This window comes from Phodopus roborovskii, unplaced genomic scaffold, assembly GCF_943737965.1.
Source record: "Phodopus roborovskii unplaced genomic scaffold, PHOROB, whole genome shotgun sequence".
Taxonomy (NCBI): domain Eukaryota; kingdom Metazoa; phylum Chordata; class Mammalia; order Rodentia; family Cricetidae; genus Phodopus; species Phodopus roborovskii.
Genome location: NW_026126511.1, coordinates 22,195,777 through 22,210,123, shown reverse-complemented (window position 1 = coordinate 22,210,123; position 14,347 = coordinate 22,195,777). Strand labels below are relative to the sequence as shown.

Here is a 14,347-nt window from a genome sequence, read left to right as displayed (position 1 = left end):
CCTAATTATACTTTGCAGAAATATTGCCTATATTCCTTACCTCTATGTAAAGTCTATACATATAGCATTGTCCATGGTTAAAGCATATATAGAAACTATATTACATTTTCCTTAATGTTTCAAAGGAGATGTTGTGTTTAGTTTGCTCTAGTTAATCATAAACATGACAGAAACAGCACATAAATCAAATGTCTAAATCTAGTCTAGCATTGTTAATAATGAGGGATAATAAAAACAATTCTGTCCAATATTATGTCTTATTTACTTTTGTTTTAGTGTTAAGAAATGATAAATTACATATAAAAATATATATGTACATGCTACAGTATACAGAAGAAACATATTTTGCATTTACTAAAACTAAATCATGATAACTAACAGAATATCAGCCTGATATATGGATCAGGATTTGAACAGTGAATTAGAATTTTAAATATCCAAAGAGAAACCTAGGACTGTTTTGGTACACACACACACATACACACACACACACACACACACACACACACACTAAGATATACACACACGAACACACAGCATGAAAATAAATGTTGACAATGTTGAAACTTTTTCTAAAACCTGAAGAAATACATCCAAATCTTATTTAAGATGCCATCAATGACTGTAATAGAAAAGCCAAAGACACACCAGATTTGATAAATTAGAGGTTAATCTCTAAGAATATATATATATATATGTGTGTGTGTGTGTGTGTGTGTGTGTGTGTGTGTGTGATTATAATTCCCAGAAAACAGTGGCAAACTTAATTCAGCACCACATGAATTGGCCAGAAGAAGCTATATTACCAGGAAAGAGGAGTCAATATATGAACAACAATTACTGTTAACTTTTGCACATTCACAGGATAAAAGATAAAAGTCACATATTTACAAGCACAAATAAAAACATTTTAAATGATATATCAAATTTTCACACTGAAACTCGCCAGTAATTAGATTTTCAGATAAATCATTTAATAAAGTAAATCACGATAACATGTAACAAATCAAGTTTTGCTAGTAAAAATCTATTCATAGAGGAGGAATGAATGACATAATATTTCACACTTTCTTGCATAATATAAGAACATATCACTATAAATTAGAATCTGCATAAATTAAGTATTGGGTCTATTCACATACTTTTCAATAATAGAATTTTTAAAAATGTTACAAAGATAAAAATGTTTCTGCAAAGTTCACAGATTACATTATCAACTTCTTGGATATTTTCCTTTTAAATCCACAAAGGTTAAATTTATTAACACATTGCATACACATTGGAGAAATGTATTTAATGTCTGAATTACAAAAACACATTTTAGAAAAATTTATGTAAATTGTTCATTAAGATATCTATATGTCAGTTAAAAATTCATTTAATGACTTGAAGTTTCTAATATTGTGCACTGAAAATTTACTTAATTTTCAATTAAAATATGTTATAATATAAAATTAAAACTAGATATTAGAAAAATTTACAGCTAAAGTACACTTATTTCACAAGGGTACTATGTAAAAGTGGTGGATTTGGAATCATTCTAAGAGATAACAATGTCTTTGTTTACTGCTCCATGAATGTAGCATGAAAATGGATAGGTGAATTTTCACAAAAGAAAAAAAAATCTAAATGAGTACTAAGTGAGGATATGTAATAAATCAGATTTATATATATTCTAGTAATTTATAAACAAACACAAAATCGCCAAGAACTAAAATGTAAAAGCAAATAAACAAATAACTATTATATTTAATCACTAAAATTATAATAATCAAGGATAGAAATAATCCAATTGAGCTGCTAGAACAATGTTACTCTGTGCACACAGACCTTCCTGAGCAAATAGCAATATGATTCCTCTCAGATACCCTTTAAAATCTATTTAATCACAGTGTAGACTCCCTGCTTGCTTTCACTACAAGGACAAACTTGATGTTGGGAGTCTGAAGACCAGAGAAGATTCTAGCACTGAGGTAAATGAGCTTACAGTATATACGAAGTGACAGCTCACAGTTTCACAGCGAGAAAGGAAACATCACAATTCAAGTCAGCATTGAAAGCTCCATAAAATCTGCAGAATAAAGAAATGGAGAGGCAGCACCTCACATAAGAAGAGCATATGTAGAGATGTGGGGGGCAGGGAGGGGGTAGAAGGTAACAGCAGGTGATGTGTTTGTGTAGGATGGGACAAAGTGATGCAACTGAATGAAAAAGACAGATGAAGAATGAAAGTGGTGTTGAGGCCTAGAAATGGAGCTCAGCTTTCATTCCGAATCTTTAAGAAAAACAACAACAACAACAAAACAAAAAACAAACAAACAAAAACACCCAAGTAACATGGTTCAGGAATCATGCTTTTTCTTCAGTTTGCTATGAATATTGAGCAGCATATATCTTGTATGGTAGAGCTGACATAAGAGACAGACATACACTTGGAATTTAGTATAGCTTCATGCTTTGCTGAAAATAGTGAGTATCCAACTCTTCACCATTACCTTATATTTGTTCTGATTTAATTAGTGTAAAGATGATTTTACATGATGTTTTGGGACCATGTCTTCGTGCCTTCAAATCTAGTTAACGCATGCCCACTAAATAAAATACAGTGCTACAGATTTTACATTGTCAAATTCACTACAGCAACTCTGGGAAATAAGTCCAGTACTGTCAGAATATAGTCTTAACTGTTTACCGGAGTAGTATCATAACATTTTGAGACCTCAGTTGCCTTAATTCATTGATTTATTCTGCAGTTTTGAGATACAGTTTGGTCTGATATTGTGTAGTTAAGACTAGCATTATAATCACAACAGTCATTCTGTTTGGACTTCCTAGCATCCTGTGTGCTAATCAGCTATGCAACAGAAAGCCCTGTTCTGGTATCCACTCATAAGCTGTATCACCTCTCTGTCAATAGAGTGAGATTAAACCCTCCTTCTAACCTTCCAGTTTACAGAAGACCAATGCACCATGATTTTTCAGACAAATGTGAATACAGTTCAAGGTACACTGTAAATTTCCAGTTAACATTTGTTTGACAACGTTGATGGGTTGATGGAGGAAGACAGAGATGAGAACTCATATCTTTTGAGTTGGCTTCACACCTTGAGCAGTCATGAGATTAGGATATGTAAATCTTTTAAAAGGGAGTTTAAAGTGACCTGTTTAAGCTTGGGCTTGAAAGAAAACAATCCTTTCATTTCAGAAACAAATCTGCTTTTGGCATATAAAGCATCATTACTTGTTAGAACAAAAATCCCTGGCATCGTAACAGCCAGAGAGTATTTATTGCCTGTGGTCCAAGGCAGTTCCAAACTAGAAGGCTGGATGGAAGAAGCAGAGAATGAAGGAAAGATGGGTGGAGCACAGATTACCTTCAAAATCCCATTGTGATACAGGGTTTACTACTGCTGTGCATTTACAAAAGTGTTGGCACATGGAATTACTTTTTTATTTTAAGAGAAATAAGTATTTTATTTCATATTGTTGGCAGACCTATAGAATTTTTTTAAAGTTTTGTGCAATTACTATTCATATGATTGTTAAAGTTAGCCATATATATAATTATCTTCTTATACATATATATTATCATATTTTATACCCAATACCCAGTTTTACCCTCTTACTCCAAACATATGTGTCCCTTCCTCCTCAAATAGATGCTTCCTTCCATGTCATATAAACGATCATATATGTGTGTGTGTATTAATGTTCAAATGTTTTACATGTGGAGTGGGGGGATGGGAGGGGAGGGTTGTCAGGATGCATGTGAGGGTGGAAGAGAAGGAAATAGGGAGGAAGGGAAGGAGGACCAGAGGTAGGGAGGGAGTAAGGGAGAGAGAGAAGGAACTGGGATCGATATGTAAAATAAAAATAAAAATATATAAAAAATGTTTTATTTATGTATGTAATTCATGCATGTGATAGATGTTTAAAGCTATATTCTGAAAGAATGCAAGCATGGTATTTGTTTTTTGTTTGTTTTTTGACACAGGTTTTATCTTTATTGTTTCAGAGCCTGTCCTAGAACTCGCTCTCTACACCAGACAGACCTCAAACTCACAGAGATTTGCATGCTTTTGCCTCCTGAGTGCTGGGATTAAGGTGTGCACCACCAATGTCTGGCTGATACTTGTTTTTTGTTCTCTCTTTGTAACCCTTTGCTGTTGGTAACTGGTAAAATTTTAGATGACATTTATTATTTCAGGAGTTCATATCCACAACTAAAACTCTTGCCTATGTTGTCCTATGAAAATGAGTAACTACCCATCATCAGGAAGTGGCTTGAATTTCCTACTACAAATCTAATCCGTTTTTGATCTTTCTGCGTCTAGGAAGGCCATGCTTCTACTATGCTTTATGTCCCTCATGTAGAGGGCTGCTTCTACTTTTCCTTAACAACAAAGCAGGTGCTTATAAACACCAGGAAGTCTTCCCGAATTCTACATTAATTTATGCTTGAGACTTTCTAAGTTATCTGTATCCTAGGCACAGTTCCTCAACAATTTTCATAGTAAATGCTATGAATATGTGATTCTATTATAATTTTCAAGAAATTTCAAGGTTGAAAATTTTTATCCTAAATATATTTAAAAAAAAAAAAAAAAAAACAGCATTCAGGTTCCAGCCTTGTGGGTAACTATTAGTGACAAGCTGTAGAGTAAGATTTCCAGATCTATTAAAGACCTTTGTTTTTTCGTACATGCAAATACCTTTAATCTGATCCAAAGAGAATCCTTAGACCCTAGACTCTTGCCTAGACACCAGGGGAATGCTCATGCTTGATCATCTCTGTGACTCCCCTCCTGTGAACTGCTAATCTCAGCATTTCCCACTAAGCTCCCAGCCAGGTGGATGACTGACTCTATTACTGCTTATTAAGAAATCTTGATGCAGGTTGCAAGGTCAGCCTTAGGCTTGCTGTGCTTACCACACGGGCTTGAAAAGCAGGGTTGCCTACTGAAGACTGACAGAGCTCATCTAACATTATTTACTAGGGTGTGCTTCTGTTCTAACCTGATCTTTTAAATATACGAAGTGTTTTTCGGTATATTTACCACATTTTCAACATTAGCAAAATTAAAGGTCAAACCTGGTAGATGGCCACTTCAAACCTTTCCCCTTGACACCTCCCTTACCAATCATTCTAGAGGGTCAGGCAGCTTTTTTTTTCTTGGTGGTTCTTATTTCTCCTTAAAAGAATTTAAGCTCCCCACAGACTCTATCGGCTTCATCAACATATATTTAAAAATTATGATAAATAAAATCTAGTTCTGTCTTCTAGACTTTTTTAATGGAAGGTTCATCTGTGCAGTTGTCACTGAGAAAACTTCCCCTTCATGTTTGCTGTAGCGTGACTGACAAGTGTCAGGCGCCAGTCACATGTCCTTGGATGACAAAAGAAAGAAAAAATAACTTTGACTTGGTGAGCTAAAGGCAGACTCAGTCAGTGAAGATGTGAATATTAAACAAGGCTTTTGGGCAGTAGGAAGTACTATGCACTATGTCATCTACAGACTAGACAGAGCAGTCCCTAAAGACCATAAAATCCACAATTGGCCTTTTTTCAAAACAGTGTCTGAAGCAGGAAGGAATTGACAGAAAATAGAAAATTGAATTGAACTATTATTTCCTTTTGCTCTTGGTGTTTTTCAAGCCTGCTTTATCAAGTTACCCTTTTCATTACTGGATTGTGTCATAGTGACCCTTTAAGCAATAATTATTTTATTCAATCTTTGAGCACTTAGAGTGTATATCTTTGGTGTCTCATCATTCATAACACACTGACTGCCCCCCCTTTTTTTGTATTACATACTTTTGGAATTGCTAAGAATCAGACAGTTCATGAGAGTTCACCGGTGTTCAGATCATTTGTTAGTTAATATGTATGAGGCACAGAATTTGACCCCTAACATCATCTAAGTAAGGCATGGTGAATCACAGACCTTTGGAGATAGAAGCAAAAGTGTCAGGAACTAAAGGTTATGCCTAATTCTAAATCAAATGTGAACTTGCCCTGTTTCAAAAACAAATTCACTGGAAAACAAGATAATTTGCCAGAAGATAATCCAACAATCTCCAATGTCTAATAATAAGACTCACTAAATGAGCCTTTTTCTTTTTTCTCTTTCTTTCTTTTTCTTTTTTTTTTTTTTTTCAGACAGGGTTTCTTTGTATTACTTTGGAGCTTGTCCTAGAACTAGCTCTGTAGACCAGGCTGGCCTTGAACTCACAGAGATCCTCTTGCCTCTGCCTCCTGAGTGCTGAAACCAAAGGGATGCCCCAGCAATGCCCAGCCTTAATTGCACCCTTTTCATTCTCTTCTATTTTCTTTCTGTTTTCCTTTTAAGATGTATGAGCCTACCATTGGTTAAAGCGATCCTGGGCTCTAATATTAAGAAAAAGTATATCAGTTTGGAATATACACATGAATTTTCCCCAGGAAGTACAATATAAGGGGTGGGCCTTGAAGATTAAGGAACAGAGATCATGGTAGATAAATTAGTCCATAATTTTCTTTTCATTATTCTTGATTTAACTGCTTTATATTGTAGGTAAATTACAATAGATATCAGAATAACTAAAATTAAGTCACAAGAGAAAAGACAAGTCCCTGGTAAAATATGAAACAGAACTGTATAGTTTGTTTGTGTTAAGTTTTTCAGATTCTACAGGAAAGGTAACACATATTTAATGAAATGCATGCAATGTATGCTATTGTTAAATATAAATCAATAGTCATATTGCAAACAAGCAGAGAAGAAATTAAAACTTAACTGGAGTAAAACATTCAAATAACAAAACCAAATTAGTGATATAATTCAAAAATCACAAACACATACAATTATAGCATATCTGTGCTTTATATACACACAAATATGTCTTTGGACTTTAGAGAATCTAAGATTATGATCAACTCACACCCCCATGTTGTAATTTTATTGAATCTCCAGGTGCATTTTGTTTATTTGTGAAATAAATTCTAGTTTTACATAAATCCAAGGTGACAAAGACGACCCATTTACTTAGTATATGCTATTATGAGATTATTTTATGGATTCAGTATGATACTGCATTTAATCTGACTGAACGCACCAGTTTTAAACTCTAGTTGCAAAAAGTGAGAGAATTCCTTGCTATAACTTTGAAATGAAAGATCTTTTTGTAATGAATGATATGTTTCTAACACAAGAAATTAGCCTAGGCATTAAGAGAGTCACTAGCCATAGAACATGGAGGTTGTTAAAACACTGTAGCTGTAAGAAAAGATTCCCAAATCAAAACTACATTGCTTTGATTTAAAAAGAGAGTGATGATTCTAAGTATAATACAAAACCATTCCTAAATATTTTCATATAAAAATACATTCTCGAGGGAATGAGCTGAGATGAAATATAAACAATTGCAAGAAAATAATTTAAAATAATATTAGTTGCTAGAGGCCTTGCTCCTGAAATGTTTGAGGACTGGGACTGGATGTGTGGAGTGGAGTGAAGAGACTATTACCACTTGTTGTACAATCAAGCTGCCCAAGAAAGCTTGCTTGAGTCATCATTATTTGTAGTGTCAATCAATGGTTTGCCTGAACAGTTTTATAGGTGGTTTTTGTTCCTACGTTTCTAAAAATGGTTACAAAATTGCCATTTTTCTCCCTGTCTCTTTTCCATGGGTAAACATAGCCTTTTTTATCTATATCTCTACCAGCAGAAGTGGAAGCAGATTTGCAAGCTACAAAGGAACTTGTCTACCTAAGCACACCTATAGGGAGGACAGTGTGACCACGTGGCAGGACATGTAGTTACAGAATCACGTGATGTGTGAGACAGTTTTGTCTCTTCTGGTTAATATTTATATCGAGTAGAGTCTGGGTTTTCATGATCAACTCACCAGCCAAAACTCGATCAATTCATTCTACCTTTTGTACTACTCTGTTCTCTCTGGGGGCATATCAAGCTTTCCCATTTATCCTATGAGCAACATAACCTGGAAACGAATAGTTGGCATTGCTTGTCTCTTGTCTTGTGTTGTCTTGTCTCCTTTATGTTCTTGAGGTATTGGCACAGTTATTAGAAATAAGGGAATAGTGGGGTTTTGTGATTTACTTCATTCCCTGTTTCTGGAGTGTTTCCATTGACAATTAATCCCATCTATTTAATATATTTCCCTTAAAGCTCTTATGGTTAAAATCAATCTTTCCAGAACAGTTATGCAAATATGAAATGTCACATTCCATGGCCTCCTGGGACTCCTTCGGGCTAACAGTATGGCTAGAATAGTGAGAGCAAGGAGAGCACATAGCACACATGCTTCTGGGTCAGGCCCAGAAATATACATGTTCTTTCCAAGTGGATCAGGCTCTCCAGGCGCCTTATCATAAGGAAAACTGCAAATGCTAATCTCAGGCATTGTTCCCCAAAGAAGCTGCATATCTCCCGCTAGTCAGTATCTAACTACTGTTTGGCATGAATGCCAGTACTAGAGTACAGTGAAACACCTAAAGATTTTAAACTCGGCTTGAACACTAACTTGTGTAATGAATGCACTTAAAAGGGGGATGAGAAAGAAACTCAATAGACATTTAAGTTATAATATGTCAGAAAAAAAAAACATGACTTGATTCTCAATTCATACATTATTAGGGCTGGAGAGTATTTGGGACAAACATACATAAATTGATATTTTTAAAAATAAGATAACACAGAAGGATAGCTCTGATACAAGGTAACTGTCAAAACAATCTAAAATAAAATAAGTAGCCTTTCAAATATTGATGCTAGATATTTAATTCCACAATAATGTTACAAAAAATTAGGGTAATGTAGCATACAGAACACCAACTAGACAGGATCTAAAAAAAAAAAAATCCCTCATGATTCATAATCTAAATAATAATCAAAACACTAAACATGCAAAACAAAGAAAAGATACCAAAATCCGCAAAGCAAAAGTACCAATTAACATAGGAAGGCATCTTACAAGAAAATAAAATAATTAACACCGATTTAGACATCCTAAGACAAGTAGTAAGTATCATTGTTATAAAGGCAGATACAGACTTTTATTGTTATTTTAGTGTATGTCTCTTTTCTCCCAAAGCTTATGATATAAGTAAAAGTTAAATACAATAACAAAATCAGCTAATAAAGTAGCGATTGTATACATATACATGTGTATTTTCAACTTTATTTCTGTACATTTAATGTAGGAACAACCATCTAACATGTACAATAATAAAAAAATATAAACAGATGTGAATGAAATGAATCATCTCTGACAACACTGAACATAATTACACACTTAGAGAATGATTGTATTTAAAATAATAATACTGCTCTATTCCCAGGAAAATATTTGAAATATCTCATATCTTATTCAAAATTATTACAGGTTAAATCATAATAATTATTGTGGGCTGTGTTTCCTTATAATACAAGTTAAAGAACATCAAAAACAACTAATCAAGAGAACATATTAAAATTATATATAAAAAGACTTCCTCTGAACCAAAATATAGTATTTAGTATATCTTAGTATATTCCTTCATGTGTATATGTACCTTTCAAAATCACTTTTTGCAAATGTCAAGTGTATGATTCATGCCTAAAATAAGCCTACTTTAAGTAACTTAAAAGTCAGGAAAACATAAGACTATAAATGCATTGTCTTTAATATGTTAAAATGCAAACAACTAACAAATATATTACAGCTACCAAAATCATGTTCATCTTTTAAATGAGACCATGAAATAATTTCCATGATTATTCCAACTTGAATAATTATCTAACAAGTAAAATGACTTCATATAACTCTGTAAAGAAGGGGAGATATTTCATTCCCAGTGTAGCAAAGAAATAAGGATGAAAAAGGGGATATAATGGACAGATTTACATTTTCTGTGTTATGCCTCCCTCTTAAAACTACAGAAAACATAGCAGGCTACCAAAAGAGAAATATAATCAATGTTACATTGCTGAAAATCTGTGATCTGCAAAAGCTACCTGCCTGTAAGAAATTCTCAATACTGGTAAAAAAATGTTAAAAGTATAAAAAAAAAATACTTTTGATTCATTTTAAGGACCACTCCATAAAAATTAACCCATACATTACGCTGAAAAGTCACCAAGAACGTGAGTTAGATAGGTCATAGTGAAAATATATTACTATAATTCTGCTAAAGGAATAGTGATAAAAGAGCACCTAATGATGCGAAATCACCATCAGAGAAACTTCAAGAGGTAGAAATTAACAGAGACATAAAATTGGACAGTGTGCAGAGAACTGAGTGGCTTCAGAATACTCGGTCGTAAATGGAAAACCTTAATGTTTAGATATCTATGCAAAAGAGGAAGCAGAAAGATCATAAGAGCCAAAGATGTTAGGCTAAGCAAACAGTGTCTATCATACCACCAGGACTGACACACATATGAATTATCAGAAACTGTGACAGCATACCTCAAACCTCAGGGGTTCACACCAGACAAAATCCCCACACTGAAAAGAAGTGGATACCAAGTCGTAATTCTAAATGAAAAGCTATTTGCAATTGATACCTGTTACTAGCAAAGAGAATATCAAATTTTTTCCAATAGGGAGAACCTGGGTATGTCAAAATTATCCCATGACTAGACGTAATTGGCCAACATAAAACTAATTTCATATTTGTTTGCTTATTGTCTTTTTGTGGGTTACTTAGTTATTTTAGATTTTTTGTGTGTGTGTAAGACTTATTGATTTTTTGGTTTGATTTCACTGTTTGTTTTTGTTTGTTTCTTTCTTTTTGTAGGAGTGTTACCATGATGGGTACAGAGGTGGGGAAGGTCTGATATTAGTTGAGAAGAAAAAAAAAAACATAGAAAATTGTGTTGATTTTGAGAATTAGTAATTTAATGGTGATAGGAATACAGCTTGAAAAGTGGACAACCATACAGGAAAATTACAATAAACAAAAAAATCTTTAGTAACTTTCTCAAGGATACGTAACTATTTTTATTCAAAATTTAGAAATATTCTCATAAAATATGCTTACTATTCCTTGGTTAAGCAATTGATATTGAGAATTTTACTTTATTGCAATTAAAATTGAAATATTGAGAAATTTTATTTTGTATAAATATATGTGTATTTATTTAAAAATGATTCTTAAATACTACCACTCAATTATTTTTTCTTAACCTATTAAAAAATTACAGAAACATTTACTCACTTGCCATTCAGTGCTGCTACTCCAACAGTGCTCCGAGCAATGGACATGCTGGCTACATATGTCCACTGCTGGCTCTGTGGGTCCCACCTCTCCACCGTGTTCAGATAGCTCCAGCCATCATGGCCTCCCACTGCATAAATAGGCCCTTCAAGCACAGTTACTCCTGAAACATTAGAGAGAAAAAAATAAAGAATATGCTTGTAGTTAACAATATCACATTGTACAGTGAAAAAGTATTATGAAGTTAACTTTTGGGGAGAACTTTTCTATTTGAACTGATCATGAAATAGTGAAATTTGATTTTCACTGTGTGTGTAATATCCTTATCCAGTTTCATAGCAGGAGAAAGCTGTCTTTATGAATGAGTTGGGCAGTGTTACTACCTCTCCATTTGTTAAAGAGTTTAGATGCTGAGGCTTCCATAAAGTTTATTAACTTTAGCTAACTTGTCTCTTTGGATTGATGAAATTTCATACAGGAGCAATATATGATGAAATATCAGTATCTGTGGCCCAGAGTCAAACAGATACATAGTAAAATTTCTAGCCATACTGTTCCCTCCTTTTCAGAGCGAGGACAGTTTCTATGTGAGACTCATGAAAATGTCAAATATTAGTATCAGTCTCTGTTATATAAAGAATCCAGCAAGTCATACTTGCCAGATTGGAGTCTTGATACTTTGGCCTGGCGTATGAATGCATGGAAAAGGCAGAAATAAATGATTCTTTTCCCTTTGAAAATTCACAACTTAAGCCCTGACTACTGCCCACCAATTGTCTCAAGAATCTGATTCTGTTAATTCTACATTGAAGAAGCTTTTCTCAGATCCAAGTGCTGTAATGGAAGTCACAGTTAAATTTTTTGACTTAGTTAGCTTTGTTGTTGAACAAATATATTTATTCATCACACACACACACACACATATGTATATACATATATATATATATATATGTATATACATATATATATATATATATATATATATATATCCACAATTAACAATTTGGTCATTGTTTATATGTATCTAAGATTGTCTAATATCTCTACTACCAATATAGGAATATTTATCAATTTCATTATGTTATAACTTTCCTTCACTAAGATTTAACTATAGCAATGATCATTTAAAATACTGGTAACAGTCATTCACACATACACACACACATATTACATATATATATATATATATATATATATATAATTCAAAACAAAATTCTATGTATTACACCCATTCCATGTTTTAAGCTCTTAAAATTATCCTTATAGTTGTCATAAATATGATGTAAAGTAATTCATAAAATAATAAGACTATATGCACATCCATAAACTTCCCCCAATTACACAGTGTAACTGTATAAACTGAGGATAAAATTCTCCAAGGTATGGTTGAGGTAAGGGATTTTACTGTAGATATGAGGGCGAGTATGGTGAGGTAAGGGATTTTACTGTAGATATGAGCCCATGGCATTTGGAAGATTATAGAGCACAGAGAGAAAATAGTGGACTGAACATGGATAGCAGACTGGATTTTGTGATAAGAGGAGAATTGTGGGAAGAGTGACAGAGGAAAACAAAGAGACTGCAGGCAAAAGAGACCAAGATAGGGGGGCAAAGAAGGAAGACATATGAGGTCAAGGGTAAGGTTACATGGGAATGAGAACTTGGGGAAGGAGAGGCCATGAGCTGAAGAAATTTATTTTTGGGCGAATGGTGACAAAAGATGAGAAAAGCCACAGGTGTTCTGATACTGAGTGAGCATGGCAGCCAATATGGTTTTGGATGCGGAGTAAGCATGGCAGTCCACACGGTCTTCTTTATGCTAATAGGCACCTCAGATAGCCATTTGTGACTTCTAACATAAGGTAGAAGGGAATGGGCATTTTTTAAAAGGATTGCCAAAGTTTATGTTCATGCTCTCATATAGCACATAGGACATGGGACGAGGAATGGGAATGCTGAAGTACATAGAAACTCCCTGAGCAAATGAGTAATGGAAGTTTTCTGTCCAAGGCAATAAGTTGATTCTTGAATTAAGATGAGGGAAATTGTGATTCATGTACAGATGGATGTTGCATACTCTATTTAAAGTGAGACCTTAGTAGTTTCTACAGGCTATACTATCTACAGTAGATACTATTATCATAACTACATGATAATTAATTTAGTCTACTCCTGGTAGTTAGGATCCTTTTTTGGAATAAGAGAACAAAGGATGAAGTTGTTAAAATATAAAATCACCTTCCTCCCTATATATAAAAATATAATGTGTGCAGAGAGAAATAGTATGAAAGCAAAGTAGAAAAGACATGATCTAAATTTTATTATTCAGAGTGACAGAAAAACCATTAATTTAGAAAAGGGAATATCTGATTAGCTTTCTCATAATACAAATTAAGAAGTTAATATTGTCTTGTAGTGATATATTATTTATGATTTGTTAAAGTTTGGCTGACGATTTAGAAAAACAAAGTCAGCCAAAAACCTAAGAAGCGAAGCAAAGGACTTAATCCCAGTGGTCTGACATCTAAAAAAATAAATAATTAAATAATTAAATAATAAATAAATAAAATAAAAGATTGACTCTAAGTCAGATGGAGGTCAAACACGTCTTTAATCCTACCACTTTGAAGGCAGAAGTATGCAGATCTCAGTCAGTCCAAGGCCAGCCAGATATACACAAGATTGAATCAGTCCAAAAGAGAATTATAGCTCATACTTTTAATCCCAACATTAGGGTAGTATATAAGACAGAAATGAGTTCTCAGTGGGGCATTCCTTCTGCCAAACTGAAAAAATAAGGCAGCAGTTTGAGACTTGGTGAGGACTTCATGGATCAGCCCTTTCAGTCTGAGATAGAGGTAAGAAATTAGTAGCCATCCATCTGCTTTGCTTTTCTGATATTCAGCTTGAAGCTTGAACCTCAATTATCAGTCTCTGGGCCCTTCTATTTATTTGTGTCACATATCTATTAATAAAGATACTATAAACTCAGATGGTATGAGAATAACTCCTAATCTACTATACCTCCCGAATATTGTTTTCTATTTCCTTGCACTAAAATCACAGAAAGCCTTTACATATGGCGTTATAAGTATCATGCAATTCCATGTTTGCTGTCATTAAATATATAGAAATAGCAGAAGA

General features: G+C 33.7%; 1 protein-coding gene across 1 annotated transcript in view; it reads right to left on the bottom strand.

Annotated features, from left to right (window-relative positions):
• Klhl1 (kelch like family member 1) overlaps positions 1-14,347 on the bottom strand; it is a 262,568-nt gene that overhangs the window by 17,485 nt on the left and 230,736 nt on the right. The window contains exon 8 of the mRNA XM_051195755.1: positions 11,204-11,366. Coding sequence (XP_051051712.1) covers positions 11,204-11,366 — 163 coding nt within the window. The remainder of the gene's footprint in view (positions 1-11,203; positions 11,367-14,347) is intronic.